This window comes from Puma concolor, chromosome D1 (assembly GCF_028749965.1).
Source record: "Puma concolor isolate L17-30 chromosome D1, mPumCon1.1.hap2, whole genome shotgun sequence".
Taxonomy (NCBI): domain Eukaryota; kingdom Metazoa; phylum Chordata; class Mammalia; order Carnivora; family Felidae; genus Puma; species Puma concolor.
In genome coordinates, this window is record NC_141676.1 from 101,676,152 (window position 1) to 101,693,611 (window position 17,460).

The 17,460-nt window shown below is 57.1% G+C and overlaps 1 protein-coding gene across 9 annotated transcripts in view; it reads right to left on the bottom strand.

Moving 5' to 3' along the window:
• Window positions 1–3,268: 3,268 nt before the first annotated feature.
• CEP164 (centrosomal protein 164) overlaps window positions 3,269–17,460 on the bottom strand; it is a 65,822-nt gene continuing 51,630 nt past the window's right edge. For 8 of the 9 annotated variants that reach the window (XM_086679022.1, XM_086679024.1, XM_086679021.1 and 5 more), the window contains 18 exons: window positions 14,125–14,256; window positions 13,827–14,043; window positions 12,746–12,823; window positions 12,380–12,511; window positions 11,928–12,050; window positions 10,811–10,954; window positions 10,281–10,364; window positions 10,067–10,135; window positions 9,551–9,726; window positions 9,041–9,167; window positions 8,706–8,773; window positions 8,046–8,253; window positions 7,083–7,190; window positions 6,388–6,502; window positions 5,568–5,909; window positions 4,674–4,740; window positions 3,725–3,847; window positions 3,269–3,565 (listed from right to left, as the gene is read on the bottom strand). In XM_086679022.1, the coding sequence (XP_086535148.1) occupies window positions 3,469–3,565; window positions 3,725–3,847; window positions 4,674–4,740; window positions 5,568–5,909; window positions 6,388–6,502; window positions 7,083–7,190; window positions 8,046–8,253; window positions 8,706–8,773; window positions 9,041–9,167; window positions 9,551–9,726; window positions 10,067–10,135; window positions 10,281–10,364; window positions 10,811–10,954; window positions 11,928–12,050; window positions 12,380–12,511; window positions 12,746–12,823; window positions 13,827–14,043; window positions 14,125–14,256 (2,410 nt within the window). In that variant the 3' untranslated portion in view covers window positions 3,269–3,468. The remainder of the gene's footprint in view (window positions 3,566–3,724; window positions 3,848–4,673; window positions 4,741–5,567; window positions 5,910–6,387; window positions 6,503–7,082; window positions 7,191–8,045; window positions 8,254–8,705; window positions 8,774–9,040; window positions 9,168–9,550; window positions 9,727–10,066; window positions 10,136–10,280; window positions 10,365–10,810; window positions 10,955–11,927; window positions 12,051–12,379; window positions 12,512–12,745; window positions 12,824–13,826; window positions 14,044–14,124; window positions 14,257–17,460) is intronic. The other variant, XM_086679025.1, reaches the window with a different exon arrangement.

Sequence of the window (17,460 nt, forward strand, 5' to 3'; positions counted from 1 at the left end):
CAGATTCCCTTGCAATCCCCTTGGGGTGAAACCACGGTAGGGGCTCCCACAAAGCGACCCACGATGCTGGCAGTGGTGCTGGATGTCTACTCTGAACTCTTGTCCCTCAGGAGGAACCGCAGGCTTAAGGGGACCTCTCTGTGGGGCTCTACTGGCCCGGGGAAAGGCAAGGCCAAGTCAGCACAGAGCTGCTTCTCTCACTCTTCCAATGCAATCTGCGGATAGGTACTACTATTCATCCCATTCTACAGACGTGACAATTGAGGCACAGAGAGGACAACACGGGAACCCTTATCTGACTCACGTCCCGTCTGCTTTTGATCGTGACAGTGGAACTCCTCACACTGTCCCTCTGCTTCCTACCTCCCAAGAGCAGGCATCCCTCTCCTCCATCACGGCAGACAGTTTGTGTAACATTTCTGCTAGAGATGGCAAATTCAGTGGAGGAGGTAGGAGATGCAAGGGGAAAGGAGGAACAAAGGGACTTTCCGATTCTTCGGACACTGGTGATAGCAGGACTCCATTTGTTAATCACCACTTCCCCAGGACCTCCCCGCCAAAAAAAGCTGGTGGTGGGACTGGAAACCCACATCAGTCCCCTTCCCCACCAGAGCCTACCTTGGGCCACTGGGGGCTTTCCAGCCTCCCTCTGGATGAGAGCAGCTCCCCCACCCGAGGAGGTCACCCTGCTGCTTCCCTAAAATGTGGGTTTAGGCTTTGAGCTTTTAACCAGGGGAGACACAGGCCTAGAAAGGACTTTTTCAGGTCGCATGGCTTGCAGGTGTCAGAGCCCAGGGCGAACCCAGGGGTCCTGAGGCCAGGGTTCTTTCTCCACTCCAGGGGCTGCCATTCTGTGTGAAGTCTCCTCACAGCAGGAGGGCTACCCTTCCCAACGCTGCTCCCTTAAGAAAACAGTCCATGAACATCTCACAAAAGAGCTTTAGGAGAGTGTCTGATCCCAGGTTAGGAATGACCTTTACCCCACCAGTTAAAGGAAGAAAACCAAAACACTGTCCCTTCTTTTCTTGTATTTGCATACAATGTCCAGAAGGAACTTCCAAGGACAAGACTGGCCCAAGGGTGGACTGACATTCACCTCTTTTGAATACTGAGCCACGTGAACTTAGAGCCTATTCAAAATACAGATCCCTTTAAAAACACTCTTTCCTGAAGCCCCAGGCTGGGAGTCAGGACTCAGGTTCTGGTCCCGCCTCTCCCACACACTGACTGTAACTTTGGGTAACTCACACATAGTCATCTACAAGGTTCCATTTAGTTATAAAGGTCTATCGTTTGAGACTCCTCAGCTAGATTCTCTAAGGGGAGAGATGGGACAGTTTTGGAGTCTTCTCAAAAAGTCCTTTTGTAATCCTTGGCCCGGGGGCATTTGCCCCACCCAGCTAGACGCCACTCCCTCCCTGGGACTCAGGTCTTCAGACCAAGCGGACCAGGACTGTTGTGTGAGTCAGGAGGACAGAAGGTGCTGATTTAAGGGAGCAGATTGAACACACCTCAGCTTTTGGAGACGTGTCTATCTAGGTTCAAATCCTGACCTTGAGCGGTAGTCATTTAAACTCTGAGCCCAAAGTTCCTCATCTATAAAATAATATCAACTTCGTGGGTTAAGAGGGTTGCATGAGATAATATTTGAAAAGCACCTGCACATAGAAGGTAGTTAACAAATGTTACCATCTTTTCTCGGTCCCTTCATCAGAGCAGCAAGAACACTGGGACACAGAGGAGGCTGTTTTGTCTTTCGGTTGGTTTTCTTATGCAAATCCATGAAACACAGACTTCTCAATTGGTTCTCCTAGCAATTTTGTTGCTACACACCCAAAACTATGTAGGCTGCTCACACCACTGGAGCAGAAAACAAAACCCACCCGACTTTGCCAGCTTAGGACTTCAGGAGGCTTAGTTTTCATTTGTCTGCATGGAGAAAACAATGCCAAGTGGCCTCTGGGAAATGGCACAATGAGTCTCCAGCTGGGAGGGGGCAGAGTAGGGAGAGATGGAGAACGTCAGCACTTCCTGAGGCTTCCCAATGCAGCAGGACTGGGAGCTCGGGGCGTGAGGGCTCTCTGCCATTTCATGGAGGACCTTGGGCTCCTCCAGGTCTCTGAGCCTTTGGTTAAACCATTACACCCACATTACAGGTTTGCCGTGATTAGATTAGACACCTCGGAAGTGGTCTGTGAATGTTAATTTTTCCTTCCTTCATTCTTTAAGAGCAAGGAGGCAAAGGCCTTCAAAGAGGAGACATTCACACAACTGCCTTGTAGCAAATGGGCCTGCAGAGATTTAATTGACGTAGAAAATACAGGCTTGTCACCAGAGTTGGTTATAACACGTGAGCTAGCCCCGAAGCACACAGAATGAGCTAAACAACAAAACAGACTTTTTCCCCCATGGCAGACTGATGCCTACAAAGCACGTGGGAGGAGTAAACAGTTTCTTAGTCCCTGACAAATGCACGGAGGGCTGGCAGAAATTTGGTGTCTATATAGGAGAGAGGCAAGGGCTACCCCATAGCTTTCGAGACAAACAGGGGGGCATTTTATTTAACAGTGGGACAGATGTCAGAGTACATCCCCTCTGTTGGGAAGCGGGGTCTGCAGGGAGCTCAGAATCCTCACTGCCAATGCCAGGTGCAGCCTCCCAGCTCCGAGGAAGGGTGGCGGGGGTAGAAACAAGAAGAGAAAACCAAGATGAGGACCAGAAGCCATCCCAGACTTTTTGTATGGCTTGATGGCTTCTTGAAAGTTGTGTGCTTGCGACCCTGAGACTCTAGCAGGGAGGGCTCTGGGGAGGAGCCGGAGGGAAGGGAGCCCTCCTGAGGACAGTCAGTCCCAGGAGAGAGAGGATGAGCAGCAGAGCTTCCAGGGGCTGGGGGTGGAGGAGGGACAGCTTCCAGCAACCTCTGCCAGGGCTCTGGGCCCGATCCTGAGATAGTCGAAAGGAGAGACCAAGTGCTCAAGAAAGGAGACATTTAAAAAAAGAGAGAGGTCTGATCTCTATGACGCTGAGGTATTAGAGCCTGGTCCAAAGGTACAGACATGCGGGGGGTGGGGAAGCTTTGTTCTGGTAAATTAAGGACCATACACACAGAACCACGGGGGTCCCAGCACTGAGTGCCCTGCGGGTCCAAGGGATCAACTCCGCTCCCAAGGGAGGCCCTTGGCCTTGGAAGGCAACTCCTTTAATCCCTCCTCCTCCCCTGGAGGGGCCCTTGGGGCCGATGACCCCCCCACCAGTGTTCCTCGTCCACACTTTGCAGCCTGAGAGACATGGTCTCAGGGGGGCAGCTCACAGTTTCGGGCCCCACCATCCTTTCCATCCAGCCCCGGCCCCCGTGGCTCCTCTGAGTGGGGAAGCTGGCAAACGGGGGAGGACGATGCTTTCTCAGAAGGAAGAAAGCACAGGCAGCTCCTCAGGCACTTGGTCTGGGTGCAGGAGAGGCTCAGGGCCTCAGTAGTGATACACCTTCAGCCTATTGTTCTCATCCAGGCCCAGCTGCAGGAAGTCAGAAGAGGCTGGCAGCCTGGGCCCTGAAGAGAAGAGACGTCTGGCGGCGAGGTGAAGGAAAACTCCGCGGTCAGTTAAGTGCGTCCAGCGAAGGGCCAGAGGCCAAACGGGGCCATCCTTGGACCCCCGGGGCCCAGCTCAGCCATCCTAGCAGCTACAGCAGGAACGGAGCAAGGCTCAGGGACCAGTCAAAGGATACGACTTGGGGTCATTCTTGTAACGCTGTAGCCACTTTCGGTTAGCCTCGATCAGGCCCTGGACGTCGGTGCTGCCCACCTCGGACACCTGGGGATGGGCCCGCTGCAGGAGCCGCAGCTGCTCGCTGGGAAGGAGGAGCACAGCGTGGGGAGGGGAGGAAGGGGCTGTGTGGAACAGCCCACAGGCCAGCACTTCTCCCTCCTCCCCTCTACACGCCAGCCTCTGCCTGCTTTAGCAGCTCAAAGCTTCCTCTGCTGGGGAGAATGCCCCTCGGGGAGGGCGAGCATCAGGTCCCCAGAGAGGCGGTGGTGAGCCCCTCCTCTGGTGAACACTCCCGACGTCAGCCTGGTCCCGGTCACTCTCAGCAGCCAAAGCTTTCCCCTCTCTTGACTCAAATACCCACCCAGCCTCAGCTCCCAAGCGGGCCAAAGGGTAAATGACAGTGCTTAGGGTTGGGGGCCTGTGGGGTGGGGACGCAGAGGACAACTTGGCAAGGCAGAAGATGAATGGGAAGTTAACAACAGGTTTAAATAATTGCCCATCTGTCCTTCCCACTGGGTGCCCCTCTTGTGCCAGATGTTGCTCAGCAGGGCTGAGGGAAGAAAGGAGCCCATGAAGCAGACAACGAGCTTGATGGCAAAGACAAAAGCCACACTCAAGGGCAGGAGGGGCCTGGGGAAGGAGCAGGGTCCCAACAGGGGCTGATTTCTCCCTGCAGAGATGCTACCAGGCAGCTTCTTCACAGAGCCAAGCCAGGTGAGGACAGCTGCCACGGGACCCCAGTGTTTTGGCCTTTTCTCTCAGCGTGGAGAGGCACCTCAGACCCGGGCAACTGCATGACTTGGAGGCCCGTCCAGGCTCGCTCTCCATGACCAGAGTTCTCCCCTGGCCGGAGGCACAGCAAAGCAGCAGGGCTGTGTGGTTCACCCTGAGCCCAGAGGGACGCTTACCTGGCCGACACATAACCCAGCCTGTTCTCCAGGGGGGCAGGGCCAGTGCTGAGGAACGGTACTCCAGCTGCAAAAGTGGGGGCAAATCGTTCAGAAACGGGCACTGGAAAGCAGCCCCAGCAGGCTGCCTCCCGGCTCATCGGCACCTCCTGCCTCGCACAAACACACCAAAACAGGGCCAGTTTCAGTGGTTGCAGGGGAGAGACAGATGATAGGAATTGTCCTATTATTTCTAAAACTTAATCTGCTTTTCCCATTCTTCAGCAGGACTGAGAGACCAGGTGAGCACTGCCCGCCCCCCCCCACCCCGGCCCAGAAGCACTGGGAAGCTGGATGGCCAAGCGGTAAGGAGCAGAATCTTGAAGTCGGAGAAACATGGGGTCAAGACCCAGTGTGTTACTTACTCCCCAGGTACCCTGAAGCATCTCCCTTAACCTGAGTTAGGACTCCTGCCGGCCCATCATACAGTGTACAAGATGGCATCTAGTGAGGAGGAGGAGGAGCTCTGAGGGTCTGCTGAGCTCTGGATCCCATCAGAAAGGCTCCAATCAGAGGCGCCTGGGTGGCTCGGTCAGTTAAGCGTCTGACTTCAGCTCTGGTCATGATCTCTCAGTTTGTGAGCTCGAGCCTTGCATCAGGCTCTGTGCTGACAGCTCAAAGACTAGAGCCTGCCTCGGATTCTGTGTCTTCCTCTTTCTCTCTGCCCCTCCCCCACTCACCTGTGTGTGTGTCTCTCGAAAATCAACATTAAAAAAAAATTTTTAAAAGGCTCCAGTAAATCATCATGACCCGCAGAGCCTGTGGCCGCAAGGTGACCCACGGCCGTAATCAACAGACCATGCCAAAGCTGGGGGTGGCAAGGGGCAGGCAGAGGAGGAAGGGAGGGAGGCTTACCTGGAAAATATTTGCGCCACTTCTCCACCAGGAAGTCATCCACTGTTTGAGCCGCAGAGGAGGAGAGCCTGGGGCCCAGCCCCGGGTCCCAGGCCCACTGGGTGGATGAGGGTGTAGCCAGCGGCGAGGGTGAGAGCCGGGAGGGGCAGGCAGGAATGGAGGTGCTCCCAGCGGCCCGGGGCGGGACGTGCGCTGGCGTGGAAGTGAAGAGAGGCAGTGGCGGCTGCGGGTTGAGGCTGCCCAGCATGCTGAGGACACCATTCAGCTGGCTGCTGATGCGCTGCAGCGAGCTGCTCAAGTAGTAGATCTTGTTGGGGAAGGTGGCACTTGTGGTCAGGTTGACTGAAAGGCAGGGACTCGACCTCAGCGCCCAGAACGGCCCCTCCTCACCCCGTACGCCCCGTCTGCCAGACCACAGCCCCTCGGCTCATGGGGAACAAGGGGGACAGCAGGGCTTCCGTGGTCCAGAAGGTGCAGAGCGGAAGCTGGCCAGGGGAAAAAGCCTTCCAGGGTGTGGGCAAGGAAGGAACAGGAGACGGTCCTCTGCCCCTTTGCAGACCAGAGCAGCAGAGAGAACCCCTCCCAGAAGGTGGCACTGGAAGGTCTCTGCACAGTCAGGGGGCCCCTGATTCTTTCTGCCCTGGGTGCTGGCAAACCCCGACGGGGTCCCTCCTCCTGACCAACCCTGAGTACCTGCCCCAGACCCTGGCTCCCAGAGGCCTGCGCACACCGAGCTGAAGGAGGGAGGCTGCCCCTCAGGCCCCCAAGCCCCTCCCTCTCCATGGATACTGTGGTCCCCCTCTGGGCTGCCACCACTCACGGTGAGGCAGAGGGCAGGATTCAGAACTTGCGCTGCTCATGTCTTCAGTGTCGCTGAGATCAAAAGTCACCACCTTCTTGGGGGGGGCGCCTCTCAGAATGTCCTCATCTGGGACCTGAGAGATACAAGCAATAGTTAGTGCTGACCCCTGCCCTGTGCGTTCTGCCCACCGCTCTTGCGCTGTGTTGAGGTTTGGGGGCTCTCTGGGACCCCAGGTTCTGGCACAGGCTGTCTTGCATCACAGGGGGAGGGAGGTGGAGGCTAAAAGGTTACAACGGCCTGAAACACAGGCAGCTGGGACCACAGCCCCTTCTCCCTGGCAAACTCCCCCTACAGGGTCTGTTCACCCAGGCTTCCCTCCTGCCTCACCCACACCTCTGGCATCCGGGGGAAAGTCGACCAGGCCACTAAGTACGTCCATTCCTTACACGAGGGGCACACTTTTCCTCAGGAACCATGGCGGGGGAGGGCAGGGGAGGGGCCAGTCCCTCTCTCAAGAACCTGCAGCAAGAGGCTCTGGGTCTGCTCGGGACCCCCCCCCCCCACCCCAGCACAGATCTGTTCAACAAATGCAAAGTCGAAGCCGCTGCCCTTTTCACCAGCTCGGGAGCCCCAAAGGCCCAGCACCCCGCAGCAAGAGACCAAAGAACCCAACCACATCCCAGGAACGGCAGGAGGCGGCCATGGGGCAGCACCTCTTCCAGAAGAGAGGACTCCAGCTGATTCAGCTTCTCCTCTTTCTTCTTCAGCAGGTCGTGGCCCTTCCGCATGGCCGACTTCATCTCATCCAGGTGCCGGGTCTCCTGCAGGCAGAGAGAAGGGGGAGGACGCAAATGGGGCTACGCGCGGATGCGGGAGGCCCACCTACAAATTCACCTGAGAAATACTAGTTTTCATGAGGTCGTGAGAATGAAACGAGACAGTGCGTGTTACGTGCTTAGTGCTGTGCCTGCACCTGACACACTCTCAAGGGGTCCCTGCCATGCTCCAACTCCCCTATCAGCACTGAGCAGAGCAAGGACAGGGCCGGGGGCTGCATGCAGACGCCCCAGGAAGCCTGCCCCTCGCCAGCTCTGAGCACCCACACAACGCTAAGGGAGCTTCTGCCAAGACCCCTCTTGATGGCCCAGAGATCTGTGATCCTAACACAGAGTAACAATGAAGTTTCTCTCTTTTCATTGGAAAGTAGGGCATCAGAGAAGCAGTTCAGTCTTCTGCCCAGGGTGCTCCAAAGACTCACTTAGGAACCGAGTCTTTAATGTGATGGAATGGACAAGCAAAGCACTGGCTGTGAAGTTTTAAAAACCTGACTTGTACTTCTCATCTAGAAAATGAGAGTAACCACTACTTTGCGCATCATCTACGGTCACATGAAGAGCAAATGGCCACTGGAGAAAGCATTCTGCACGTGCATATCGACATGCAAACGTAAGGTGCTTCCATCGTCGTGGAGATAGACAACCTGCATCACCTGCCCCATCTCCCTAAAAGACTCATCCGGTGACCCCAGGGCCTGCGTGGCCACTGTTGTGGAATCCCCAGAATCCACCAAATCCACCAAAGGTGGATGTTGCCCCGCGTCCCCCAGCACCCCCGCCAGCCCCTCCCCACCGCCCCCCCCCCCCCAGGACTGGCAGGGTCCCCTCGAAGCTCCTGACCTCCTCCAAGTCCTTGCGCACGTCTTCCAGGGCCTTGGTGCCCGGTGGATCTTGGGTGGCTTCCTGAGCACCGGCCAGCTCCTGGCGCCAGTGCTGCTGGGCGGCTTTCAGAGCCGTCTGCCGCCTCCGCATGGAGCGCGTCTGCCGCACCAGGAACTCCTTGGCACTGCGGAGGGCTAGCCCCTCGGCAGAGAGGTAGTGTCGGACGCTGTGGGAGGCCAGGGCAGAGGGGTTGGAGAGGGAAGCGAACGCTCCGAGAACCCCCTGCTGTGGGTCACTAGACGACTTCCCCAGCAGAGGCTCGAGGGGAGCACAGACTATGCCGGGCTGGGCAGTGAGTGGATGCCGCCATTAGATACCTACAGTGTGCAGCATGCTGCAGAGTCGTCCTGCCCTGTCTCTGAAAGGGAGGGGGCCAGGGGCCTCCAAACAGATGGCCAGACACTCCCATCAGCCTGACCCTCAACCAGAAAGCAGCGGATGCCAGCAGGCGGTATCAATGGCCCCAAGGGCACCTTCTGGGCTGGCCAAAGGGATTCCCTTGGTCCCTGGACCCAAGCCCCACCGGTGACCACAGCCACCTCATTTCAGTTAGCCCCAGATCTGTGAAGGCACCCCTTCAGCAAATGCTGGACCCAAACTAAGGCTATCAGGACTCACCTGTCCAAGGATAAGTCGGTCTCCTCCTTGCTCTGGGGGAGAGAAGAGGATACCTCTTTGGTCTGGTTCTAAGGACACACAGTAGAAAAGACCCACTGAATATTAGACACACTGCCAGCTCAAGGGACCCCCGAGCCCCTCCCAAGGGCCCGAACACAGAAATGGCTCCGTCAGCTGCTTCGCACTGCCCGCTTACAGTTACCATCGGACCGACGGGGATGGGGGACTAGGAACAACAAGGCCCGGAGACCGAGGATGCATATAGAGCGGAGCCAGACCCCCTCCTGGAGCCCCGGCCTGGCCACCCTGTCCCTTGCAAGGCACAGAGAACTCACTGTCCCAAGGGATTTCCTCAGGTCCTCAATGTGGAGATCTGGCTCAACACGTGAGGAGGCATTGCTCTCCTTAGCTGCCAGCTCATTCAACACCTCCTGCTTCCTCTGAGTTTCAGCCTCCAGGTCACTGTGATGGGAAAGGGGATTGGGGGTGGGGGAGAGGCAGGCTCCCATGATGGAACAGGATAGGTGGCACACTGTCAGGACTGCTAGTGTGGGCGTCAAGCCCCCATCTCAGGGAGACAGCAGAACCGTCTCCATCCCTTCACTTCCATCAAAGGCCCGGAGGCAGGGCTGGGCCATGACCAGTAGACCAGGGACCGCCACCCACCACCCCCCCCCCCAACAACAGCTGTTCACAGCCTCTGAGCCCCCACTCCCTACAAAATGCAGCAAAAGCCCCTCTGCCAGGCTCCACCCCTGCCACTCAACTGAGCAGACAGGGCCCAGGAGCATCAGAGGGCAGGCAAGAGGCAGCAGGAGTGGCCAAGTGCAGGGTGCCCACCCCACCTGACTTGTTTCTGCAGCTTCCGCCTCTGGGTCTGCAGCACATCCACCTGGGACTCTAGCTCCAACTTGTGGGCCCGAAGCTCATCAAGAATTCTTCGGAGCTGTTGGTTTGTCTCCAACAGATGGGTGTGCTCCTTCTTTGCCTCCTCCAGGTGATGATGGTTGGCTGTGGCTTCCTGGGGGCAGAAGAAAAGCTAGAAGCACCTAGAGCCACGTGGGGCAAAGGCAGGGAGCAAGAGGACAGGGAAACTCGAGGAGCACAGCGGGGAGAGGGTGGTCGCTGTGCCCACTGTCAGGAGCCGTGCAGGCTCCATCCACCCTCCACAGCCCCACCCCTGGGGTCCGCTCAGGACCCCACACGGCCGGGCTATCTGCGGGATGCTGCCACCATAGTTGGGGACCCTAATGACCTGGACAGATCAGGTGAGCACAAGGTGGGATGTGGGGCAAGAGGGAGAGAAGGGAAGGGAGAAGGAATGGGGGAGAGAGGAGGGAGGACAAGACAGGTGGACACACCTCGCTCTCCAGCGCCACCTGCCTCTGCACTTCAAGGAGCTGCTGCCTCTCCACTCGGGCAGTCTCCTCCTGTGGGGGAGGGAAGGACATGGGACCCTTGGCCATCCCCAGGCCCCAGGTCTAAGGGGCAGGAGGACCCATGCTCTCCTATGGGAGCTATGACTCCACGGTCAAGGGCACCTGGAGATCCTGTCCTCAACTCCCGCTCTCTCACCTGGATGTCCAGCTGAGCCAATCGGGCCTTGACATCTTTGGTTCTGGTTTCCAGTTCCACCTCTAAATTTTGGAGTTTCCTTTCCTGCACAGAAATAGGTGGAGTGAAAGATGTAAGTGTAGAAAGAGTGCAAGGCATTAGCTGGGGGTGCAGGAGGGAGTCCCAGAGCCAGATTCCACAGCACGCCCTCCAAGCTGGGCTCGGGCCTCCTCCCATTTGCCCTTGCAGGCTCCCGGGAAAGCGCCACACCTTGTTTCTTCCTACGGGGGGCAAGGAGAGGCAAAGGTGCCAACCCCAAACCCCCAGGGGGGGCTGACCTCCTCTAACCCTGGGGATGGGCCCTGGCCTGGAAGACGAAGGCACTAACATGCCCTGGCTTGGGGATCGCCATGAGACCCCCACTCCAGAAGCTGTCAAGGCTCAGATCCGCTGCTGCCACAGATGCCTGCCTCCAGCACTCCTCCTCCTGCACAGAGGTATCAGAGTGGGTTCACCCTCCCCAGTCCCCAGTGGCAGCCCAGAGCCCCTACCTGCTCCCGGTGCCGCCGCCGTAAGTCCTCCAGCTGCCTATCCTGCGTCTGCCTCACGGCCTCTAGTTCACGCTCGTGCGACCTTCGAAGGCGCTCCAGCTCACAGGTCAGGTGTCCCAGGAGTTCAGCCCGCTGCTTCCTCTCCTGCCCAGAAAGTGAGGCTGTGGGCGGGGAAACTGCAGCGTCCCCCCCCCACCCCCACAGCCTCGGGTCAGCAAGGTCAGGGACCCCATCAGCTCCCTGGGGTTGGCTCTTCAAGGAGAACACTGCTCTCGTCCCCCAGAAAGCCCGCACCACTCTCTGCCGCGGATGCCATTAGGAGGACCCCCGCCCCATCCGCGGAGTCTGCCTCTCCTGCTGTCCCTCCATGTGCAGCTTCCTTCCTTAAGGGAAGAGAGGCCACTGCTCTTGAGCAAGTTCAGAATTGGTCTGGGGAGGGAATCAACTACATTTTATCACAGGCTGGTCATTCCTCTGTGGAAAAGACTGTACAGAAGAGCTGGGATATGAGTTCCGGTCAGTGGGGTAGTGGCCTAAAAGTCCTGGGGCAGAGGCCCTGTGGCCCCTGCTCACCCCTAGTGTGAGCAAGCCGAGCTGGCTGGGTCCACTCTCTCACCCAAGGGCAAAGGCTGAGGATGGGCAGAGATCGAAGTATTATTTGGCTCTTGCTAGACTACTTCTTAGTGTCCCGGGATTGCAATTAACCCTGATGGCCTGGTGTCGTCAGGGTAGCAAAAGTTGAAGGCTCTGGAGTCAGACAGCTGGGCTTGAATCTTAGCTCCTTGACTTATTGGCCTGGAACACTTGGGAAAGATGCTTACACTTCTGTCTCCTCGGTTCTAAACTGGAGGTCACAATAGTCCCCACCTCCTTGGGGGTGCTGGGGGTGCTAAATGAGTCTGCACACATCAAGGGGCTGAGACCAGCGGCGGCAGGGGTAGGAGTTCCGAATCTGTGAGCCGCTACCCCTCCGGGAGGGGATGCAGCCTGCCCGCTGCGGGGCGAACAGGCAGGACGGGGCCGCGATGCCACCTCTGCAGGGCGCAAGCCGCCGGCTGCCGAGGACGCGCGGTGCGTGTGAGTGCGTGCGCCGCGCATGCGCGCCGGGGAAATTCACCTCGGCTTCGTACTGCTCTCTGGCCTCAGCCAGCACCTGCTGGTGCTCCTCCTTCATCCTGTCCATCTTCCTCTCGTGTTCCCTCTCCACCTGCTGGCGCTTCTCTCGCAGGAGGTCGCTGAGCTGTGGGGCAGGCAGCAGGGATGCAACTCGCAGGCCCGAGGGTGGGCCGGCACGTGGTATACACAAACACAACCTCCGCGCACGCATGACACATGACGTGCACACGCCCCGCCCCCGCGCCCCTTCCCCACTCGTGTACGGGGGGGGGGGTGGGGGGTGGGGGGTGCGGGGGTGGGGAAGTGCCCAGCCTCCAGGGAACTGAGGCACAGAGGTAGAACCAGACGTTCTAGCCCCAGCCGAGCCATCCAAGGCAAAGCAGGGCCCCTGGGGCCGGGATGGAGTGCCCGTGACAGGGATACACGAAGTCGAAGGAGCAGACCAGCATTTACCTCTTGCTCGTACTGGAACACTTGGTGAGCCTTCAGATGAGCCCTCTGCTCTGCCCGACCAAGGCTCTCCTGCAGCTGGGCCTCCTCCCTCTGCTGGGCCTCCTCCATCTTCTTCTGGAGGCTGGAGACAACCTGAGGAGGTCCCAGCCCAGGGGACATGACACTCAGCACTGCAGAGCGACTTCAGGGACTCGCTTGCCAGGGGCCCAGCAGCCAGCCCCACTGGGGTGGGGGGGGTTTCAGGCGGAGGGAGACTCCCACCCTAGCGACAGGCACGGGGTGGAGTTCGCAAAGGGGCCCTGAGGCTCACGCTCAGGGACCAGGATGGCCACTCCACCTTGCAGGCCAAGGCCAGCTGCCTCTCACCTCTCTGTGCTTGGCCGCCAGCGAGGAAGAGAGCCGCTCCAGCTCAGCTCGGTGCTCACTCTCCAGTGCTGCCACTGCCTGAGGAGCAACAAGGGGCCTGTGAGGGACGCAGGGTGGGGAAGGCGGACCAGGCACTGACCCCGGAGGGAGGAAGGAATAGCCAGGAGAACCGTGCCTGACTCCCGTCAAGCCAAAGAGCCAAGGGGAACCACAGGCACAGCTTTGCTGCCCCAAAATAACACAGTCCCTAAAGTCTGCGACTAGCAAATGAACAGGAACATGAAGGCCAGAGTGGAGGGGCATTTCGGTAAGCCTCGGGTCACTGCTTCCATCCCCCAGCCCCTGGGCTAGGCCACAGGTACACAGGTGACACTTGTGCCTGTGAACAAGGGCCCAAGGCGGTGAGGGCTGGAGGTCCAGCACTAGCTGCCTGAGCACCCAGAGGACAGTACAGTGACATCCTCCCCCACCTTGTGTGGCTGCTCCTGGTCTAAGAGCTGAAGCTCACCGTCGCCCAAAGAAAGAAGGTCGACGTGGCCTGGCTGTGCCCTACTTCCGCCTCTCATCTAGAGACGGACCCTCAGGAGACAGAGGATTGGAGGCCCAGGGAGTAAGGGCAAAGGAGAAAATCCTCCTCTACATGTGCCAACCTCGCGAAGGAGAGACCAAAGTTCATCACAGCTGCCCCTCGGGGACAGGGCCCCTTTGTCTCAGAACCTCTGGTCTGGCCCGGGTTCTTTCGGTCATGAAATCTGCCCAAATCCAGGGGCCATTTCCCCTCAAGCTTCTTCACTGTGACTGACAGCGCCCGGCTACTGCTGGCCCCAGATGGAGCCCTGGATACCTGCTCTTTCCCCTCCTGCACCAGGCAGACCCGGGCTAGCACCTGCCCCGAGACGGCCGGGTCCACACGGGGCAGTGGGCCCGGACAGCCCACCTGCCGTCTACCACCTCCCGTGCCGGGTGTGTGGACACCTCCTCTGTGCCCGGTCCCCCACCCCACACGCCCAGCCCGGCGCCCAGCCCCTTCCCAGGCAGCGCCAGGGGCACGTCAGACGGGAGCCCCACGCCGCTGGCTCACTTCTTTCCTCTCGCCCTCCAGCTGTTCCCTGAGCTGCTGCAGAGCCCTCTCCTTCTCGGCCTTCAGGGAAGCCCGCTCTCTCTCCTCCGAGGCCTCCATCTCTTCCTTGAGCTGCTCCAGCATCTGTCTGTTCCTCTGCTCCAAGCTGGCCCTCTCGGCCTTCTGGAGAGACTCCGACTCTTCTCTCAGCCTCTGCAGGGAAGCCTCCTGCTCGGCCCTGTGCAGACAGACGGAATGGGCCAGGCCCGGGCACTCGGGGGGCACCGCGTGGGGCAGGAGGCTCACGGCGCACCCTCACCTGATCTGGCTCTCATCTGCTTCCACATGGGACTGCACCTGGGCCAGGAGCTGGGACAGCCGCCGGCTTTCCTCCTCTCTCATCCGAGTCTCCTCTTCTTCGGTGGCTTTCCGCAGCTGCGCCTTCAGGGAACTGGGAAGGAAAAGAAAGGCAAGTTTGTTGGAGGAACCGCTCTTCTAGTCATCAGCCCTGACTCCCGGCCTCCACAAGCCTGCAGGTTGCCTGCGAAGTTTCCTAAATCTGGGTCCTGCTGCCTCCCTGTAATACATCCCATATAAAGAGGGGGGCGTGAACTCTATCCACTCTTTGCTGCAGCAAGCAGAGGGACAGGCTGCTTGATCCCAGGACAGGATTTCTGCCAGAGGTTTCCCCTTGCCTGTAAATGCACCTCGGCGCAGCATTCGCTCCAGGACAGACGCAGTCTGACCCCAGCCCCGGGGTGGGTCACATCCCCTCACTGCCCCCGATCCACTGTTGCAGCCACATCAGAGGAGACACCGCCTCTCAACTCCACCACGATCCTCCTCGCCTCCGGGCCTTTGTTCATGTGGGCGCCTCTCCCCAGAATCCCCTCTTCTACCTGACAAACCCATAGTTGCCACTCAACGCCCGGCTCCCTCCTCTCCGAGAAGCCTTTGCAAGTTCATCGACTAGCCTTTCTGTTCCCATCGCCCTGTATATGAAAGACCTTCCTTATCCCACGCATCACAATTCATCTTTTGTAGGTCTGCTTTCCTGACAAGTCTGGGAGCTGTTCCAGGCAGAATCAGGTCTTCCACTTGGTTATATCCGAGGTGTTGAACAACAGTAGCTAACATGAAGCAGGTGCTCCGTACATGTCTGTCAAATTTGAACAGCATCGCCCAGCCCCAAACTCAGAAGCAAGTGCTGATGACCCATGAGGGATGCCTTATTTACAGCCAAACGACAGTAAGCATTTCATCCCAGGCAGACATCCCCCTGCCCACGCAGCCCCTACGTGACCAGGGGCTGTGTGCTGTGCACTCAGGGAATTCAAGCCTAAGAGAAATACGATTCAGAAGACAATTTCTTAGAAAAGCTTCCTAGTGGATTCCAAAGGTCATCTTCAATTTCAAGTTATCTACACCACTGCTCTCTTCCATCCTGATAGAAAATTTGAGTTAAATAAAAATCCTCCCTTCTAGATCCCCCCAGAAACCCTTTCTCTCTGTCCCATGGCTCCATTTCACACGTAGCACCACAGAATGTTAGAGCCGGAAGGGTCTTGGCAGGTGAAGGCCTTCATTTTATAACTGTCTCTCTTCATCTCACAACTAAATTCAATCTCTTCATTTTATGACTAAAGAAACTAAGGGTCAGACTGCCTGTCTTCCTGCCTGCCTTCTGATTCAAGAACTATTTGCTACAAGGTCAGCTATGGCTTCCAGAAATTTATACCAACTGAAGTTTCCCAGCAGAGGCGGCCCCACCCCTCAGAAAGGCTCATGCGTGAGCAGAAACCGGGTTCTCGCAATCAACTATTTCATAGTGAGTCTGACAAGGCGCTGCCTACAGAAAAATCACTTCGTGGAGGCCATGGCCATCACTGATTTCAACTGAAAATCAAGAGCTGCCATTTACTGAGCAACTACTGTGTTTCGGGCCCTGAGTCAGATACTTTTGGCACGTGGAGTCTTCACCACGACCTGAGAGGGCTCTCGGATGCCCCTCTGGAGCTGGGGGTTTGGTGAGGGACGGAAAGCACAGTCAGCCAGGCCCAGGGTGGCCAGGAAGAGAGGAGAAGCTTAGACGGCTGGCAGGGAAACACAGCCAGGATTTCATCCAAGGCTCTGCCTGTCAACATCAGCTAAGTCTTACCCTGTTTGGGCAGGCTCCTGCCCGAATTTTCATTTGGCTGGAAGAGGAGGATGCTGCCTGGCAGGGGACACAGAAGGGGTGATAGAAGGATGGAACCTGGGTCAGCAGGTCCTGTGTTGGGCTAATGAGAGGGTTGTCCCCAACCCCTGGGTGGCTGGGGGTTGGTTTTCTATTAGTTTCTCTGAGCATAAGCATTTTCTACACTCTTTGCTATGTATGCTATAAAAGTAAGTCTACCACTTTGGGATGTTCTGTCCAAGAGGAAAAGATTTAGCCTTCAGTTACATGGTTGAGTAAGTGCAGAGTCTGTTAACACCTTTTTGTCGTACCTGTCCCCTCCTGGGCCTATGGCAGATTGCTGATCACCTTGTCGGTGGCCCTTCTCCCATGCTCCCTTCCTAAAGGGGCCCTGATTTTATTCCATCAGGTAAAGAGGCCCAGCTGAAGGAGGACATTTCCCAGTTTCCTTTGCAGCCAGAAGTAACCAATGAGATGTGAGTGGAAATTATTGAGTAAAATTTCCAGGAAAACTCCTTACAAGAATAAGCAGAAGTTATTAGGTGAAGTTTCTAAGAAAGAGCCTTAAAAGGGACCGAATGAGCTAGAAGTTACCAGTTTTGTACTCTATCCCTATTCTCCCTGCTGGCAGCACAGACACGATGACTGGGGATTCAGCAGGACAAAGAGGCCCTGAGAGTAACCAGCACTCAAGTGCAGAGAGATTAAAGGACCACCAGGGACCTGGTGACTCTGAAGCCGCTGTGCCAGCCCTGGACAGCCTTTTCTTATGAAAGTAACCTCCAGCTTATTTATGAAGTATACACACAATCTCATCCACACAGGCCCGGCCCAGCCTTCAGTGTCTTGCTTGTTGAGGTCCTCCCAGCCAACACCACAAAGAGTAGGAACCCAAATGAAACTTCTGGATCCTGGGAAATAGCACCTCACACCATATTATGTGGTCCCTACCAATCTCGCTGGGTCCCAACAGGGCCCTGACTACCAAGAAAGAGGGCAATGACTACCAAGAATGGGCCCCAGGGACAAAGTGCCTGGGTTCTTCTGGCTCTGCTGCATTTTTTTAATTTATTTTCTTATTTACGTGAGAGAGACAGCATGAACAGGGGAGAGGGGCAGAGGGAGAGAAACAATCTTAAGCAGGCTCCACGTTCAGCATGGAGCTCGACATGAGGCTCAACCCCACGACGCTGGGATCGTGACCTGAGCAGAAATCAAGGGTCGGATGCTCAACTGACTGAGCTGCCCAGGCGCCCCCGGCTCTGCTTATTAACTTCAATACCTTGGACATGTTAAATAACCATTCTGTGCCTCAGTTTCTTCATCTGTCTGGTAGATCCTTTAACATGATAGGGTTGCTAGCAACACCTCATGGGACCCACTCTCAGGACGAAACCAATTAGCAGCTATGAGGCACGTGGACCCGTGTAATCTCTCAAAAACTGTCAGCTGGTCCCGCTGTTATCACGCCTCCCAACT